This window comes from Lepisosteus oculatus, chromosome 4 (genome assembly GCF_040954835.1).
Source record: "Lepisosteus oculatus isolate fLepOcu1 chromosome 4, fLepOcu1.hap2, whole genome shotgun sequence".
Taxonomy (NCBI): Eukaryota; Metazoa; Chordata; class Actinopteri; order Semionotiformes; family Lepisosteidae; genus Lepisosteus; species Lepisosteus oculatus.
The window spans coordinates 24,662,429-24,683,014 of NC_090699.1; the positions used below are offsets into that span (position 1 = coordinate 24,662,429).

Below are 20,586 nucleotides of genomic sequence, written 5' to 3' on the forward strand. Positions count from 1 at the left end.
TGATCACGTATTCAGTTCTGTATTTAAAAATTATGTTTAATGAACAATACTGACGAGAGTAATCGGATTTTTAATTTAAGAGAGATATATAACGTGTGAGCGCAATATACGTGTCCCACGGTACAGTATAGCGCTTTTTTCCCACTTAAGTGTTTTCTAAGTAGGTTGTGTGTTTTACAGTTTAAAACCCAGTGCAGCCAGAATGATGAACTTTCGAATGTTATTACTTTAAAGCAGTCATCATCAACTCTGTAGACTGACTGAGACTTTTTTAAATTACTGGTGCAGACATACAGTATATAAAAAATACACATAGACGAACTAAAAAAAAACGACAAACACCATTTTATGTCTACTGGTTTTATTGCTTCAGACTCAAAGAACCTACTCTAGAGGCCATATAGTCCAAGGGGTAGAATCTCTATTTGCTTGAAGAGAAAAAGTGAATATATTGAAACATTGGTACATTGTTACACGGGACCTGCAGAAACTTTACAAGCAGTTTTGTCTAAAAACCCAAATCACACTTTTAAGGCAACATAAATTTTGGCAGCTGACACAAAATCATTTCCCACTCGTAGTGATTTATATTAAAAAAATTAAGCATCAATCTAATGCCATCACAAAATCTGTGAACTCTGTAGTGTACTAAATTAAATCAATGAAAGAAACATTTGTGTTTCATCAACAGACTCTCTAATCACTTTTTAATGTTGTAAAATGCAATGATAGAAAATTATTTGCAACACAGCACTAAAGGTTGTAAACAGCTACATACAAAAATCAAAATGCATTTTCTTCCTTATTTTTCTCTGGCCTTTGAATATTTACAACTTATAATTAAGCCAAATTTTACTTACAGTTGGACTAAACTAAGTTATGATGTCTCCCACAATATTATTTTTCTTCAGTATACAATACTTGGCACCATTATGCAGTAACAAAAATAGACAAAAACAGTTTACAAAATTTTTTAAAGATACCCAAGCCTATCTAAAAACTTCACATTCAGAAACATAATATTATTACATAGAAATAAGTTAGAATAAGAATAACAAAGAGTGAACGCTATATATGATAAACAATATCTTATATACTTGTATTATCCATGGAAATGGTAAATATCCTTTGATATAGAGAACAGGTTTGTTGAATATTTTAAAATCACTAGGTTTAAAGATACTATCAGCTGATGACACACCCAAGCAGTCGTATTGGAAGGTATACTTATTTAAGCATACAATTTTGGTAAGATTTATAAATTAGTTTTAAAAAGTATATAAAATGAGAAGCAGCTGATCTGTGATTCAAAACCATAAACATGGCAGTGTGTAGTATGCACATTAATCAGTAAAGAAAAAAAAACCATGAAATGAAAATACCTATCTATTCTAACACAGGGACCACAAACCTTGGTCAGTAAAGAAAACTCCACTAAAACCATCAATACCTCTACTTCAATACAATCCAATGTACAAACAACCTTACTAATATAGATATACAATTTTTGCATTGCACTTTAATACATCCTACATGTGGAAATAGCTTCTTCTATATGTAGAGGCATATCTAAAAAGTTGTAAATATGGTATCTAAAATACGTAGTATTTCTGATATCTATTAGAGTTTTGGCAACAAAGCTGTGACACATTAAAAATATTCCACATTTCAGTTCTGTCAGAGAAACATACAAGACAGTGAGGTATGTGAGGCTTTTCTTGAGCAGAGTCCAGATGTTGAAGCATTGTGTACGATCAACAATCTAAATGTGGCACTGAAAACTCCATTCATTAGTACAGCTGTACAGTTTGTACGTAGTTGTGTGTTTTCTTCTACTGGTGTTTCCTTTTTTCTAACGTCTAACTTCCTAACTTCTCAGAGGGTTGCTTCTCGTAAAATCTTCTCTCCCCATTGGCACCGCTTCCCTGTTCATTAAAAAAAAATGCACACATTGAACAGAACAAAAGAGACTCTGTAACTTCTCAAGTGAGTCATCTATAAATATATATTCAAAAATAATAATAAAAAATATTTACCACAACATCACTGCACGACACAACACTTGTGCTTATTTGCATTAGGTTTACCTGCCCCTGCAGCTATTCGAAAGGACAAGAAGACAGGCTGTGCAGTAGAGGGAAAAAATAAAACAGTGTTAATATCTGTATATACAAGACAAGGACAAGTACATTGTTGATTCGAATAATTATTATGCACCATTTCTGTGCAAAGCACTTCACAAAGAACCTTCACAACTTTGAGAGGCTAACATTTTAAAATAAAGCTAAGTGTAGTGATTAACTATAAATCCAGGACATTATTACTTAGTAGGTGTGACAATAACTCATTGATCAAACATGTTTATGTTAAAACTGTTCATGATATAAACCAAAAGTTAAAACAAAATTTAAGAAAAGAAAAAAAAACAGAAAAATGTGAAAAGAAAACAAGTTTCAACAACTGAACGTCTCTAAATTTAATACAGGTTATCTTCCAGATGGTTTAAGTGTTTCTGGGCTTTGTATTGTTTGTAGTTGTGCTGTGCATGCTTTAGACAGATGCTAGAACTCCTAAACTGGAGTGCGATTAAAAATACTTGGCATGAACACATTAGCCAATGGTAGTTGTTTTTTGGCACTGTGATCCTATCCAAGGGGGTTAAAATAAAGAAGTACTCTTAAATAAAGTATTAGATATTCAGCACTATTAGATTCCTAAATTCCAGAATACCTTGGTACAGTATTTAAATCTAGAAAAAGACTTGTTGAAGTAAAAACAAAATTTGGCCCGAAGCACAGCACAATTTTATTTTTATTCATGTTATTCTTGCACAATGTTCATGTGTTTTCCTGCTTGGTTTACCATATTAAATGATGAAAAGTAAATGTTTTGGACCTTTTTAGCTATTATAGAAAATCGCTAAAGTATATTTTCAAACCAATTTTTATGACATCTTCTTGTGTCTAATTGGAAGTGTTCTGCAGTGTGACTTAATTTTATCCAGTATCGAATAAACACAACGTGTTTACTCATAAATAGAACCATGTAAGTGACAGGTACTGTAGCATCACTATTGAGAAAAGTTTAATTGTTTAACAACAAAGACAACTGGTTTTGAAATAAAGAAATTTGTGTGGGTTTAACTACAAGACGGCATTTCAGAACAGTGTACGTGACAAAAGGTGTTGATTTTACCTTGTGGTCTCCCATACATACGTTGGGGCCAATATTATCATAAATCACAGCTTTCTCATCATTTTCTGGCTGCAAACAAAACAAAAACATACAATAAATCTCTATCTTAAAAGGTTGGTTAATTCAGTGATACCATGATACCAAAAATAACAGACAGTAGTAAAAATAATAAAAAGATAATAAACAGAAATAAGGAACTGGTTTTAAAACAAGCAGTTGGGATGGACTGGAAACTTTGCTTAGATGGTGAAGAAACCTTGGAAAAAGTTTCAGTTTTTCCTGTATTATTTACAGCTTTAAGAAATCAGAAACAGAGACCAAACAGAGGTATGATTTCATAGTCATAAACATAATAAAAAGCCAACTAATTAATTCTGTTTGTCTAGAAAATATTTTGGTGACATGCAACATATTTTTGACAGTATATAAACATTATTACACATTAACCTTAAAGAAACACAATTAAACTAAAAACCTAAAAACTGCCGGTGAACAAAATATACATTTTTGAACATTAAAAAATATGCTATATTTGGGATTATTAAATTTAACACACAATGACATGTAAAATGATGTGAAGAGTCTTAGGGCCTAGAAAATAAATCACATGTTCTGGTTGAACTAAAGAGTTTTTAAATATCCTTTAGATAAAAGTCTCCAAGCTGCATCCAATCATGTATGACTAGGTGAGGTGTGCTGCCATTTAAAGAAGGAAGAAAATGAACTATAAACTTAAATTTAAATTAACTTCAAACCAATAAGGAAGGCGAAGGTCACAACTACAGCAGTGTGCCAATGCCTGCATTGAAATATAAATATTACCTTTTGTACTGTATGCATCAGCACTTTCCAATATATTTTGAGATCATCATGCCACTGCTTTCGGAAACTGGGATACATTCATCAAACAGGACTTGATAATTTACAAAGGCAGCATAAAATTGTGGATTTTCGGGCTGCATAATCTTTAGACAGATAAACAAATTACAGCAGCGCGCAAGCAGAAACAAGCCTACACTTCGCTGAGCATTCATTACCGCATGCTCTCAGCTGGCGATGCGATGCCCTAGCAGTGGGCAACCTTTGGTGTGTTAGGGCTCAGAAAGCAGAAAATAACATGATGGCGAGTTAACGGACCATGCCATGATAGATGATGCTGCATGAAGGCTGTTTACAGCCCCATGTCTCTACAATCTGTAACGCCTAGTGTGTGGCACTCAATGCGGCGTGAGCTAATTTGTGGAGATTCACACATTAGGGCTTTATACTTCTGCAGGGCTCAATATTACAAGCAATTAACCACTGCTTTAAAGCCTGACTATAGATTTAAGTGATATGCGGAGTTAAGTGATATGTGTGTAATGCCATTTTTAATTCTGGATTGCTATTTTCTATCTAAACCTTGTTGGCTGTCAAGGCTTCTTTTCTGAGCTAAATTACTGCTGTTTACATTTTCTGAACAATCATACAAAGAAGTAGAATGACAGATGCATTTGCATTCATTGTCTGGATCTAAAGATGCAATTTTACCTTAACTAAAACTACAAACCAGAATACTGATTACAAATTAATATAATGCAATCTTGTACTAAGCTATTAATTTTAACAGCTTTTTAAAATTGCTGTTCCACAACTTAGAAAATATAAAGTTAACTTTTACAATAATACAATCAGCCCTTTTTTAACTGATGTAACCTGTTTCTCTGCAGTTTTCCATGATTGTTTTACTTACCAATACAAAACAAATATATACCTTCACAAATTGTGAGTTCGTTAGGACGTTGTTCCAAGGTACAAATAATGACCTGAAATCTCTTTTTAAACATTGTAAATACAATAACTGTCAGTCATGTAAAGCAGGCCTTAAGGTAATTTAATTCTTGGAAAATTATTCTTTATTAACCTACTAGAAAAAGACGTGTAAAACTACTATCAAGTTCCTAATTATCTAACAGTCATTGTATTACAGCAATACATAAATGAATGATTCAAATTATATATCTTTTTCTAACCTTAACATCTCTCTCACATTAAGTATTCCAGAATGTTTTTTTGATGAAACTCGGATGGATCCTTTGGATTTACGGAGAATACGTTTACTAAAGAAGCACTTTATATTTTAGGAGTCAAGCATTTTATTCTGAATCATCCCCACAAGCTCCTGAGAAAGACTTATTTAAAATATTCAAAATATACACGTGTACATAGAAGATAGTTTAGTTTACACCAAAAACAACAAAGATGAGGTGTATACCTCTCAGCTATATTAATGAGTCTGTTGCTGAATCCAAAGTCCTCATGTGTAAGGCTGACAGTCAGGAAAGAGCTACATATATAGATGCGGAATTCTGACTTTACTTCAAACATTCGGGGAATTCATTTTCATCCAGGAAACTGGAAGTATTACACTAATTACTTTCATCACGGAGCAATCCACGTTCTCTGTTTTGTAAAGACAACTGAATGTATCCTAGATACTTTTGCTCATATCACTTTAATTCACTGTTATTTTTTAATTAGTTCAAATTTCTATGGGTTATTTTCCAATTTCCAGATTATCCTCTGAAATGTAATAATCCAGTACTCCAGGGCAGTGAAAGTTACAAACAAAGGTTATTAATCATGTTATAATCAATCATATCAAATGCTATAATGGTTTAAGGAAGTGAACATATTTTCTTTTGACTTTTGTTAAAAAGATATAGCATTTTATTCCAAGTGACTGCTTATATAACACAAGAAATATTACCAGAAATGTAGACAAACCTGTATTTGTTAGGACCATATTAAAGATAAAAACAGTAAATTGAGTTTTCATGTACCTAAAGGAACTGAAGGGTCTCCAAAAAACACTATATATCATCCCAGGCAATAATCTAGCATCTGAATTCAAGGATTCTAGAGGAACTCACCTAAATTGAACTTTATGTTAATTTACACTAAAAACAATTTACTACTACTATGACTACTAGAAACTCTTAATGAATATATATTTAGCCCATTCAAATTAGGCCCGCAAATAGTATTTATTTAAAAAACAGATTGATCATAGCAATTAATGCTACATTTTATTTTAAAAACAGTCTGTTCGCACATTACTGTTTAAGAATAATACAAATGGCCGACTTCGCACGCACAAAAGATCTATATGATGATAAAGTGGGAATTCTAGGATTTTCTGTTCAAAATCAGTACAGTTGCTCTGCATATAATATTTAAAGCTCTACTTACTTTTGAAATAAGTTCCTTTGCAGAAGAGGAAAGTAAGATCCGATCGCACCATGCGGGGCATCTGGTATTCATGTACTGCTTTCCTTGACTGCTATCTTCACTATATGGGTAACTGATAAAAAGAGATTGTATTATCATTAATAAAAAGATGAAAACTGGCTCTCAGCTTTTAAAATCATGAATGTTTCTACTGACTTAAAAATTGTTTTGTTAATTTAGTGAGGGAATGTTTTAGACTTTCTTCCACTGTTGACCTATCTGGAAAATCTTCCTTATTCAGCAAGTAAGTGTTGCCAACATTTCCCCTTTAGAAAATAAATATTCGGTTAAGAGCTATAAGCATAAAAATGACAGATATCCATATTTCAGAAAAGAAGGTACCAAGAAGGACACCACATCTAATTGAAATATTACATTTTTACATGCTCATTTCAAATAGCTAATTGAGAGAAGGGTCATCTAGTTTGGAGACGAACGAGGTGCAAACTGATAAAAAGCTGTGCAAGGGAAACAATAATTAGGTTTCAGCTAGAGGCAACAGAAATTAGACATTTTTACAGAGAGAAATTCAAATTATACAAGGCATCTACAGAAAAAAAAATGTGTGAATACATCTGCGTTTTTGATTCTGATGCATTTTGATATATTTTATTTTTCTGGCACTGCAAAAACTTTTGAAAAAAGTTGACTGAACTCTTGACTGAATTTTCTCAACTGTATACATTTTCACATTACCTCTGAAAGAAGTTACACCAAAGAAAAAACACCTACAGGTCACACAGGAAAAACAAAAACTTATTTACCACACATCACGACGTTATACAAGAAAGCCACGCAAGGCAGTTCTGTCGAATGAGTTTACAAGATACACTGCCATCAAAAAGAGATTAAGTATGGCGAACATCCAAGAAAAATTGCATTGGAAACTAGTGGAACAATCCAATGATTTAAGTACTCTTTACACCTCATCAAACTGGAGAAGATTTACATTATGAGTATTCAATTTGTTACTTCAGTGCCACTGTAAAGTGTATTGTATATCAGCATATTTCTGACATTTTTATTTTATAAAAATTGCCTTCCACTGCAAAGTGAATGCTAAATTCTCAACAAATTAAATATATTTTTAAAACAATGTAAGTGGCATATAATAATGGCCTACTCTCTTTCCCATACCCACTAGAACTAGCTATAGCTAAGTAGATTTGTCTGCAGATGCTTGTAGGATCCCTTGATTTGTAGTTAAAGCAAAATGACAGAATACATGCAAGATATTTTGAAACACCTCCTCACATATATTTGAAGAGCAAACATGTTTAATTTATACTAGGTCTTTTGTGTTGTCCCTTTGATTGCCCAGGATTAAGTCAGATGGCCAAGTTTGTCAGAAGAGGCTAACCTTGTTTGGCTTTACCTGTCTAAACATTCATCCCCTTCAGTGACAGGTTGCTAAAACACAAACACGTTCACATTAGCTTTCTCAGCGCAATCCAGCCATGATAGGAGTCTCATTTTCAGCAAATCAGCAGGGTAAACATGGGCCCTGCAAACAGCACTTGTTAAAGAGTACAATGTGCTAAACAGCTGCTACTTGCAAATGTTACAGTCATGCCATGGCGACCACGTTAACAGTGGGGTCAAGGGTCTTAATAAGAAAAGGTGAAAAGGATGTTTTTTGCAGGAGCAGTAAGGGGTTCTCTATCAGGCCTATATGCAGCACACAGTAAAGTAGGTAAACATAACCTAAGCTACAGCTTCACAAAGCCAACACAACAATTAGCCATAATGGCATTTTAAACATACCTTCTATTACGCAAAAAGGATGAAAATTGTTCCAGATATGAAAAAAGAGCAAGAATTTAGTACAAATAGGTGACAGAAGAGAAAGGAGGGACATTGTACAGAGGAAGAAGCAAATGAAGACATATACCTCTATGACACAGTTATCTGAAAGTCATGAAGGGTTTACCCTTGGTAAACATTACAATTTCTTCTACATTTATATTTCTGATCACGTGTTACCAATATGAACCAACCGAAAATTTTCTTTCAAAACATTGCTAAATATCTCATTTGAAAATGAATGCATTTAAATTTACTTTTTCACTGTTAGGTAATAAATACAAAGATATTAACATGTTTTAACTGTAATCTAAAGAACAGAAAAACAACTACAGAGGACACACTACAGTAATAAAATGGCCTTTTATATCAGAAAATGTCATAGGAAATTGAATACAGCTGAAATCTGAAGGAAATTCGTAACCAAAGTAGTGTAAATACAGTGATTCTTCATAAAAATAACAAAAACCTTTTTTAAAAACAGCAAAAAAGCAGAAATCACATACTGAATTACAGTTTATAGTGCCATTCAGGTTTGGACTCCTCATCAGTCAACACTCAAGAACAGTGCCTTAAACACTTCCCCAATTCATTTCTATTCAGCCTTGCCTAAGGGCAGAACACAAAATGGATGTGCTGGTAGGCAGGTTTTCCCTCACGACAACTGTAGATTACATGACAGGCTAATGCAATGACAAACAATAGAGTGCCACTTTCAACAGAATGATTAATACTGCAGATAGCAGTGCTTACAAACTTATCACAGAACAAACTTTGTAGGTGGGTGTGAATGCTGAAACTCGTCAGCTCCTATCTTGCCCATATTACCAGCAACAAGAGTAATTATAATAATTAATGGGGAGAGGTGATAAACTTAACAATTACCCACCTGTGTCTTGGAGCCATGTGTTTCTCAAACTCCCCATTCATTAGCTTACACTTCTATCTTTTGCCCTGTCAATTAGGAACATTGTAGTTGCCGTTCAGTCACATGTCAGGGGTGATATGATAATGGCCACAGTGACCAGGTTTGGTTTGGCAAAACCTGCCGGATTACATTGTGCTTTATTTTGTTGGCAACTGTTGCTGCTGAGAGATGATTCAATACAAGAGCAAGATGAATCACATTAAGATCAGAATAAATCTGAACAAAGAGACTGATAATTGATATATAGCTTTTTTATGCTGAACTGCTAACACTAAATACTAAGTCATATTCCTCTTTTCCTTCTTAAATGTAATATTTAATTAAAACTTTTCAGAATTGATCTGTGTGAGACCAGATAGAAGTGGGGGTTCAGAAAACAATCTTCTGAATTAATTAATACAATTTCATGTTTCCCATTGTTTTGAGTTTAAAACATGGTGGAAAGACTCAGTTTAAATCTTGTGTTCATTTCCAGTGGTCAGGCAGAATACTGTCATATTTGCAAACCATTTTGTGTTTAAATTTAAAACTGTCAAATTTACATCTGCTCTCCAATAAACATCTGCTTTATGAGTGTTAGTCTTTAACACCTTGCTGCTCACATAAATCTGCCAAAACGCTAACTAAGAATATAATTCTCAAAGAAAGATTAATGAATAATGAAATGCTTTAAAAGCATGTTTTATTCATCAATAACACTAGGGATTGTGCTCTCTTTTAAATCTTACTCTGCACCTCTTAAACAAAGATTCCCATTACAGAGAGATGTGACAGAAGAATATACAACTACAACAAAATAGATGACTGTAAGTATGCCAGTGCCTGTAGTATTATTTTAGAATTGCAGTCAGTATAATGCAATATTAAAATTTATAGCCAGTAGTTAAAGAACAACTTCCAATGTGGAAAACAAATGCATTGCTTATTTTCTTTAAACAATCAGAAACAACACTGCATTTTTTACAGAAAATCAAACTCATCCTTACACAACTTTGGGACAGACCCATTTAAATAAAGCTATAATTCCAATTAAAGTCTTCTTTGTCTGTTCTGCACAAATGATTTAAACATACAAAAATATAAATAATCCTGAAAATAAAAACATTATTTATCTTTTCAGACAGGATGGTACAGTTATAAAGTGCACCATTTTCTCAAGATTTATTCAGCAATTCATTATGGTGGTATTATATACAAGACCTGTGTAAAGGAACTTCATACTGTTTTTAACTTAATAAGAGGGTTTCAAGTAAACAGTTAGTTGTGGTTAATTACTGCTGTATTTACTGGAGTGGAGTCTTAATTGACATTAAGAGGAAAAAATGCCAGCGCTACCTCAAAATTACCCCTCTGCTAAAACACATAAAAGGCCAACAACCACCAATGAATCAGTGACCCATGGCAATCCAAGATTTTATTTCACATTTTGAGTTCATTTTGAGTTCATATGAACTTATATTTATATTTCACAGGAAGATTCATAGATCTATAACATTTTAACTAACATCCACAAGAGGTCACTATATAAAATTATGCATCCTGGGGTCAGACAACCAGATAGAGGAAATCCTGGGTACAAATGACAAAAGTCAATGTCAACACAGCGAATACGAGTTTTAAACCAACGTATGTCTAGTTTGCAATAGAAATGTATTGTTCTCCTGGATTTCTTTCTTTAGTGCTGTTGCTTTTCCCACGAGGAAATTTACTCTCTACCGCATCCTCATAGACTTGCTGAGTTTTGAAGATGTATGCTAACTTGCCAAAGTTGGTCTCAGCTTGGTCTCAGCTTCCTATTAAACACCAAACGGTGAAGAGACAACTGTATATCTCCGCTCAGCTCTCTCCAGTGCCGTCTAGACTTGGCAAACAGAGTGACGGGGGAGATGCCATCCATTTTATTAGTGTAGCTCCACCACTACACTGCTCTAACGGCAAGATGATGCAGTACACACAGGCAGCATTTACCGTAATCAGCTTCAAATGGTATTCTAAATAACATTATTAGAAGCAGAATGAATAGGACTCTTGCTTCTGCCCTTCTCATTGTTCTTTAATTTCCCCAGTACTGGTTTTCATATTACATTTCGGAATCGATTGTGCTCAAGAACCTGAGATAATAGCAGTACTAAAAGCCCTTTCTTTAAATAAATCAAGTATATGAATAACAATTCCTTTTTCAGACAAAAACTATTTTTCAACCCCACATGCTGTTTTTACGGCTATGCTATTTACCAGATGACATCACAATTTGCCCCACCTTTCATTCGGAAATGATGCATTTTGGACTTTCCTATTTTAACTTCTATTACCATATGGGAGAAAAAGCAAATGTCTTATATTCTTTAAAAGTAATTTGACTAATTATCAAAGCAATGATTTTCAATTCTTTTCCAATGTAAACTTCAGATAGTAGAGAAATTACAAATAGAAATTATGAAATGGCATTCCTACTAAAGGATCCAAAGGATAATCTAAATCCAGTTTAAGTATGGATTAAGTCAAATGCATCATAATACCAAAAGAAACTGGCTGTAAAAGAAAGAATCCTAACCAGCAACAAACATATTTAAATTACATGAACTTTATTTATGAAAATCTAGACCTTAAGAACATAAGAAAAGTTATCAACAAGAGAGGGTTATTTGGTCCATCTAACTCATTTGGTAGTTACTAGCAAAGTGATCTAAGGATCTATTGTTTTAAAGAAACCAGGGTATTGGCTTCAACAGCATAGATGGGTAGTGGGTTTAAAGATGTCTCAATATACAGTACACACCTGCTGTACATGAGTCAGTTTATACTGTATGTACTATATTTACATGCTCATTATATTCTTTCACCTTCAAAGGAGACCATTCTTTAATGAGCTACACAACCAGCTAAGTTTGATGCATGCTTCTTTCAAGTGATACAAAGTCAAGAATGATCCCCTGAGAATTCATTCTGTTTTTAGATAGTACTCCTGATTTAAACTGCTATAGTTCGCTGTTTCTGTACCCAACAAACAAATTGGCAGTGCATTTCAGTGGAAAGCCTGCAGTCTATCACAGGCATGCCACGGCCTCTGGCTGCCTGGCTCCAGGAACACCACTAACATGGGAAAGCCAAATTCAACACCAAGGTGTGCAGTGTTCACACTTATCACAATGGACTCTGACTGATGACTTCTTGAGGGCAAACGATGTGAATTTACACCTTGTATCACATTCTTCAAATGCAAACACCATCAATGACAATGTATCCCACCTCCTTACCTCCCAGTTCCAGTGTTCTTGTTTCCATTGCCAAGCTGGGCAAAGAAGATCCTGATCTGTTAACCCAGAAAACTGCCCCTTTCCCATCATAATGGCTTTTTCCAGAGTCTTAGCTGCTACATTATTTTTCTTATACCTACCAGTTTGGAATAACCAATGCAAACATTATACAACATTGCAACACTGCCATTAGAATTTTAAAGACATTCCCTGACAGGACTCAGAGATCCAGATAAAATCCGGGACTTCCATACAGAACAGTGCCTTTTCTGACCTGGCTATTTGCCTTATACAGTAAGTCAGGATCTTCATCACAGACCCCGGCTTGCAACTACGAACTCCCATTACCACACACAGAGAAGAATGGGGAAGTATAGGCAGACTCCACTGAATCACAGACAACACAACCCTGTATGAGAGGTTCAGCAATGGCTGAAGAAGTGGAATGTCTTTCATTAACAGCATACCTGAAAGCACCCAGGACTCAACAAGGAGTTTCTGTGTACTGTAGGTGGGAGCCGAGAGGACCCTGGCTGACTATTATTCTCTGTGATACAGCGATAGCTAACTGTGTGCCACCAATTCTCATATCCCAGTCATAGTCGGCTAGTGACACGATCGAGGATCGAACCCAGATGAACCCCACAACCTGCACTCAGGTTAACTGTAATCTAAAGTGTAAAGTGTTTTTTAATGTAACTAAATGACACTTTCAAATCTTCAATATTGTTATCCTTAATATTACGTATGACTTGGGAAAAATCTTAAAATCTAGTGTTCCCATTGTTTCAGTTTTTCAACAGTGTAGTTGAAATAATTAAAGTACCTTAGAATTTATCTGAAAAAAAAAACCCTCAAATCAGACAAAATTTTTCTGTTTTGTAATGGTCAAAGAACTATACTATCTGTGAACGACAATCCATAGTGCAAAAGTACATGTATTGAATATGCTAAGGTGATGCCATTTCGTTAAATGATTAATTATAAAAGGACAATAAATCCAACTGATGTCACTTATGCAAATTAATGCAAATAGGACCCGTGATTAAGACATCTAGTCATTTAAAGCACAGTGCACCTGCCAAAACCTTGACCTACGACACCTGCTCAGTTTATCAAGTAATTATTGTTTGATTACAGCATTTCATTATCTTTACTGATTGAGTAAGTCCCAGCACTAAAGGTCAACTGACATTATCGCACAAACAACAAAATACATTTCATGTAATAATAGTATGCTTTCCTGTTTGAACGAGGTAATTGCAAATTGATTTGTTTGACTTAAAATTATAGTGTCTCCAACATATTTTCCACTGTATTTAAAATGCTAAGGTCATCCAGAAACATACTGCACTTAATTTCCAGTATCTGAGATTTAGCTATTGTATACATTAGTAGTGCAACGTAGTTCAAACCCTGTCCAGGTCAGCAGACAGTGGGTTGTTTCAGCATTAGAGTTGATTACTGCTGATTCTCTCTTGTTATAGGTGTAATAGGTGAAAGAGCAATGAAAATAGTGGCGGACAAACTGTGAAGAACTTTGCACCAAATGTTTCCACTAAGCACATCTAATGTAAACCCTAGCAAAAACCATTAGTTAATGTTACAAAGTATTAGTCAAGCTGGAAAATGTGCAACATTTTTTTCACGTGTAGTACAATCAAGGTCAAATGTTTCAGCTGTGCTGGGTGGAATGTCTAGTCAGCGTGGCTCTTTGTAGTGACTGACTCTCCTCTACAGTGCCTCAAGCCATTGATACAGGCCCTGCAATGGTGTCTTTTCATAATATATAAGGACAGAAACCATTTGATTAAAGGAAATTAACTTACGAAACTTCAGACTCAACTTAATTTTTTACTAAAGTATAATCACTGTAACACCGTTTTAAAAACTCTTTGGGTAATGATTTTCTCTTTTCCCTGACGGGTTTATAAGTCAAGGTTTTTCAAAAGAAAGCCAAAGCAAAGAGAAGGCATATTGTAAACACTTGTATTAGGCACATCATTCTGGGTGTCTAGCTACATCCCTTTTACCAGTAAAATGCTTTGAGTGGAGTGTCCAGAAAAGCGCTATATAAGCGTAAGCAATTATTATTATTACTTCCTATAAAGCACCTGAGCAAAATTATATATATGCAATATTTTTAACATGCAGTAATATTCTAGATAAACATAAATTGTGATTCCTTCAGATGGGCTTTCTAACATTAAGCTCACACACATTTCAATCACAACACATTTTAAAGTCAGTAAAAATATTTTTTTATAATTTCTGAAAGGAAGCACCCCGATTTGAAGATTACATTAAAATATACATTTACCTGGGAGGAAAGGAGATCTCAAGCTCATGCAGCCGATCTTTAAACACAGACAGCTCTTTGTCAAACTCTAACAGCTGAAAAGAGATAAAAAGTTAGAGGTGATACAGAGTTATTTTAATCACAGCAGAGATCACCCTAAGGAGAATAAAGTTTATAGAGAGTGCTATGTGCCTATGCGTGTTTGCTTTACATTTTCATAAGTTCCAAGCACAAGAGAGATTATTTAACTGCCACACTTGCCAGGATGAAAACATCTACATACACATAAAGGGGGAGGAGGTCTGGCAGACAAACGTCCTGAAAGCAAAAAGGGCATATTTTAATAGATTTATTTCAATAAAATAAACTAATCTTTAGCATCTATTTATTTTATAACTGATAACCGATAAAACGTTTTTATAGGCTGATTTATGGATACCGGTTATTTTAAATAACATCTGCAAAGTTGTGTCATTTTTATGCAGGGTAAAAGCAGCACCATTTTCCTACTGTTAAGTCTGAAATCTCTTTAATGCTGCCATATCAGCCTTGTATGTAAGTGACTGTTTAATGGCTGAAAAGCATTTAAAGTGCCGAATGGAAGCCTGAACGACTTGCTTCATGCCAGTTGCACATCTTCTCATTCTGGCAAGTGTGCCATTGCAATAACCCCCTTTTTATGATGGCTGCATGTTTGCCCGGCGTCCATTAATCATGTCCCATCTCACAGCTGTGCTGATACCACTGTAGGAGAAGCAGCAGTTCAGATTGATATTAGATTATGTCCCTCTCTCCCCCCTGCTACCTCATAAATCATTTGTGAAAAGTGCAATTAGCAGCTACTTGTACACATTAATTATCCATGTGAAATGCAGGTACCTTAGACACCTGATTCAGCTCTCTATCTCTGGCTCAGCCCTAAAATGGACCCTGCAGAGCTTATAGCAGTCACACAGAGGGTGGCAATGTCCATGGAGGCCAGCACCCACTGATCGATCTATAAATCAATCTGTAATTCCTTCCATCAATTCATCCACCTGTCATAAAATGATTTCCTTTGCTTTCGTAGTCTCCTTAACCAGTACACACAAAAACATTAGCCGTATGTTACATAATGAATTTAGAACTGAGAAGAAAAAAATGTGGTCAACTCCTACTGCAGTGTAGTGTGTGGACTATGTGGGAAGCCTAAAATCTGAGACAGTATGAAGCTGGTCCTTCCAATGTAACTTAATCCAGCCAGTGGTGTAGAACAGTAGCCATTACTCTTAAGGCGCTACAGTCCAAAGGCAGAGCCTCCCTAGATCAGAAGGTGATATTTGCAGCATTCATCAAACTCATCCTGCCTGGGCCACTCGAGAATTCACAAGCTGTGAATGAGAAATGAAGTTTGGGAGACAGCAGGGAACGTATGCTTGTGTGTGCCACCTAAAAATGACAGATTATTTGTGAAACAGAATATGTTAGACATCTATACCATGTACACATGTGCATTTAGTCTGGACATGTAAATTCAGCAGCAAAAATACGTTTTTTTTCAATCTGCGACATTATTAAGACAAGATGTAGCAATTAAGATACAGAGCAGTTTACTGTTGGGCAGTGCTTGGTGTATTTGTTTTTTAGGAGATCTTGGGTATAAAGTGAAAGTTGTGAAATTCATTTAGGTGGCAGATAAAGCCTGAGGCTGAAATTTCACACTACATTTCATCTCAGGTCAATTAAGCATAATGATTTGCTGGTTTGACGGGTCAGCAGTAAAATCAAAGCCTATATAGGTTCAAGGGCTCATTGCATTATGAAGCTGCAGTTTATCAGAAAGAATTGACCTTGAAGTTTAGTAATAGAAGCAATGGAAGCACTGAGCAATGACACATATGGAAAACGTCAGTGGTAATCAAAACCCATTTGACAGAAATTTAAGTATTTACCTTTCATAACAATATAAAGCGGAAAATATTCATCATTAGACAAAAACTTAACCTGGGCTATCTTTGTGACCTGCCTTATAGAGTTGTCTAAAATGTAATTGTGATTTGATTTACAAGTTGTCAAATACCATCCTGGATAACACCTGCTGACATTACAGGCCATCAATAAGGGTACAGGTTAAAGGTCATTTAATTTTATTTTTTTTAACTTCAGATTTGCTTTCATTGCAAGGTCATAGTTTTTCTTCTTTTTATATTGTGATCACTATGTTTTGTGCTACCACAAGCCATCTACCATCATTTTGAATGCTGAAATCATGATCAATTCACAATTTACCTCTTAATCCCCAGGATATTTGTTTTATTTATTTCAAATTAGAATGAGCAAATTTAACAAATTTTAAAATTAGGAACTCAAGGAACATGATAAACAATGGTAAACATTATTTAAGGTGCACTTTGAATCTTTTTTGCTATTAACTGTGTGAGGGTTTGCTACAGCAGTAATCAATAAGCCCCAAAACACGACACACCATTTACAGATGTGGACTGTCATAAGAAATATATCCAAGGAGAGCTGTGGAGTGCGTATATATATTTCAACAAGGTCACATTTTATTTAGAACTTTGGTATATTACTACTTAACACCTGTGACAGCTAAAATATTAAACAAGTTCTGTTCCTTTTTTTCCAAAGGTGTTGTGTCCTAAAAGCATTCTGGGAAGATGACTAAGAAGCACTGTTGACAGAAAAGTTCATCACTAGCGCTAGGAGTGCCCCTGTGCATAAATCCTGCTGCTACTGAAGAGACATCACACAGATAAAGTTAAAATAAAAAGATACTGAAAAAAAATCAATCGCACTTGAGGAGACACAGCAGAGACCCACGCACACAAGCTGCTTCAGCCCCCTGCCCGCCAAGCCTTGTAAGGCCTGCAAAGATTCCCAAACACTACTGCAGAGCAGCAGAGGAAAATTTAATCTTCCCAAATACTCATCAGAGCACTCCATCCTGGCAGTCTGACAGCCTCACTTATAATTAATTATACAATTTCGATGGGAATATCGACTAAACAAACCTATAAATCATAGGAAAAGTCAATAGGCATGGACACATTCAATCATGTCCCAACCAATGATTACTCCTCTCAAAATACAATAATTATTTTCGAGAGCTGGCTTGAATTAAATTTCTGTCAGGCCGGTACAAGTCTAGTAGTTGATGAAGGATGCAATGGATTTTTTTTTTGAATTGGGTGTAGGGGACATTTATCCTTTTCGAAAGGTAGTTTGTTTTATAAGGATCACAACACTTTGTGTTTAACTAGACCATGACGATTAGATTATCTCTGATGGCTCATTATATCATTTATCTTTCCGTGTGTAGTCGATCTGGAAGAGCACCTACGTCTCCCTCCTTCTAAAACAGGCATGTGTATGGATGAAAACAGACACAGCTCTTTAAATGTAACTATCTGAGATTGAAGAAAAAATGAAGCTAGTAATCTGTAATTCAAAAAACCATGGGCAGATCATAAATTGCCTGACACTGGGATGTACGGATATTAATAGAAATGACCTTGTTTCAGTTATGACATTGTATGTAGACCTTAAAGCATAGTTAACTTCTATTAATTGGTAATAAACTGATCTCTATTAAAATGTAAGTACTAGTGTTCATCTTATCTGATAATTTATCATTCACCATTTTAGACACTATTAGAAAAGTATTTGACCTTTTCAGGAACTCAAACAAGTAAAGACTGGAAACAACCAGGATATGAACAATCAGATCTTTATCGTTATGGTCACAATGGCAGCCACTGTAGACATTATCTTTTTATCTTTCAATTTATTGATTTTTTTCTAGCTTTAATTCTTCCCTGGGGCTTGTGGCTAACCTTCTCTTAGTCTTCTGCAAGAAGACAGACATTACTTTAAATTAAGACAAATTCTCAAAATATTTTGAGCTCTGGGCACCTTATAAAACTTGTGTTCACAATTTTAAATACACTGAAAATTCACAGAGAAGTCACCTTAAACTATCCAATCATGTATGCACTGTTACATTATACATTAGATAGATATACTGTATTAATATTATATAAAACCTTACCAGTGTTCCATTGTTTTCTCGGAAAACATCTTGGTTAATATAATCAAAAAGCTTCTTTTCAAGTTGAAGCACAACCTAAAAAATGAAAGTGGCACATAATTCAGAAAACAAACTGTAGAGATTTATAACACTGATTATACAGTATATATATCAAAGATTATATACAAATTTAAATGCATTTTTGTGCATACTCACAAATGTTTTTTTGTGTGGAGACCAATGTGTAAAGTGCTCATGTCCATAATCCAAAATTAAATTTACAGAAAAATACATTAATTAAACAATCTCAAATTCCAGATCTGTGATACTGCACTGTTTGAAAGTTTTCATCTAAATCCTGGTCTCAATCAAGACCCACTTATTGCAGTTTCTCTTTCATTTTTTCTGTTTCAGAAACTCTTTCGCAGTTGTATGTTTCCATAGTTAACAAATAGTTACCTGATCACTAAGACAAGAATTATAGGTAGACATTTTTGCACCATAACCTAACATATACATTTTTGGTTACTTGTGGGAAAACAATATAAAAAGATGGAATTTGTTCATGGGTGGCATGTTTTACATTAGACTTTAAATATACAAAGAAATTACAGTTTGAAACAATGAGTAGTCTCTATAGAAAATCTCTACCATTACTTTTATCAGTTAAAAACATGGAAGTACCTTTCGGTCATTATCCAGCTCTCGGAATATTAACTTGTCTACCTCATTGGTGTCGGCTGCCCGAATGGTCTGCATCGTCGCTGAAGAACAAAGACTCTGAAGGAAAAGGAAAGTTACTAAATACCTGCAACAGCATTAATCTGGTAACTCATCACAACATTAGTTGTTGCAAACCTCTCTGCAATGTCTGAGGCTATTGCTTTCAGGTTGGACGCAACTGATTTTAAAACCCAAAATATAAAGTCAGGGACAGAGGTTATCCAGAATGAAACTTGGGTACCAGTAAGAAAAAATGAAATTGAAACATTTTTTTCAGTTCAAAGGTCAGTTCATACATATTTTTAAAAATACAAATAGGCTTTGAGTCACAATATTTCTTTGTCAAATTTGAAGGAACATAGGTGTCTTAAGAGAAGGAGATGATTTGATAGGATGGACTTAAAACAACAGGGTATAACCTCATAATCAAATTACTCTTAGTCTGTCCAGGTAGTGAGACCAGTTGTTCTTTTTGAATCAGTTTTTGAAATGAGCCCTAGTTCATCAAAAAGCAGTAGATTGAGGTTCAACTATGATTTCCAGTTCATACCACCTGAATTGGAAAATCAAAAATTGTGACTACACATTTTAATCATTCAAATGAAGCCGAAAAACAGCTTTTCTGCAATGCATCGTGACCTCTAGAGCTAAGGTATGGTTAAATTTCCTTTTGTAGCCTCTTTTAACAATTAGTTAAACATTTTACCATCTGTGTTTGAAGACACTTTAGAATGAGATAATCCACCACAACGGTTCCCATACCACACTGCTGTGACACTGGGTGCTTTAAATTCAAAGCACAGATTAGTTAATCAGGTCAAGCCAATATAAGAAAAAAAAGGTCTTTAGACTGAAATGTCACAAATCAGTCCTGGTTGCCTGAAATGGCACACCAGATTAGAACAAACACCCGAACAAACTTAAAGCGGAACAACCCTCCGAGCCTCTAAAGCTGGTTTCTAAAGCCCTAACAAATCGCTCCATCTTTCACTCATTTAAACTTTCCAAACGAAGGGTCAATATGGTCCCCTGGCATCCAAATGCTAATGCGCTTAAGTGCGCTTAAGCAGCTTTCTGCAATGAA

General features: G+C 34.8%; 1 protein-coding gene across 2 annotated transcripts in view; it reads right to left on the minus strand.

The window, feature by feature from the left end:
• Positions 1-344: 344 nt before the first annotated feature.
• Positions 345-20,586, minus strand: part of LOC102688033 (inositol polyphosphate-5-phosphatase A) — a 145,466-nt gene continuing 125,224 nt past the window's right edge. The window contains exons 10-16 of one of the 2 annotated variants that reach the window (XM_015346849.2): positions 19,464-19,559; positions 18,801-18,875; positions 14,774-14,847; positions 6,427-6,538; positions 3,196-3,264; positions 2,088-2,124; positions 345-1,925 (exon numbers count right to left, since the gene is read on the minus strand). In XM_015346849.2, coding sequence (XP_015202335.1) covers positions 1,876-1,925; positions 2,088-2,124; positions 3,196-3,264; positions 6,427-6,538; positions 14,774-14,847; positions 18,801-18,875; positions 19,464-19,559 — 513 coding nt within the window. In that variant the 3' untranslated portion in view covers positions 345-1,875. Of the gene's footprint in view, positions 1,926-2,036; positions 2,125-3,195; positions 3,265-6,426; positions 6,539-14,773; positions 14,848-18,800; positions 18,876-19,463; positions 19,560-20,586 lie in introns of both variants that reach the window. The other variant, XM_006630395.3, reaches the window with a different exon arrangement.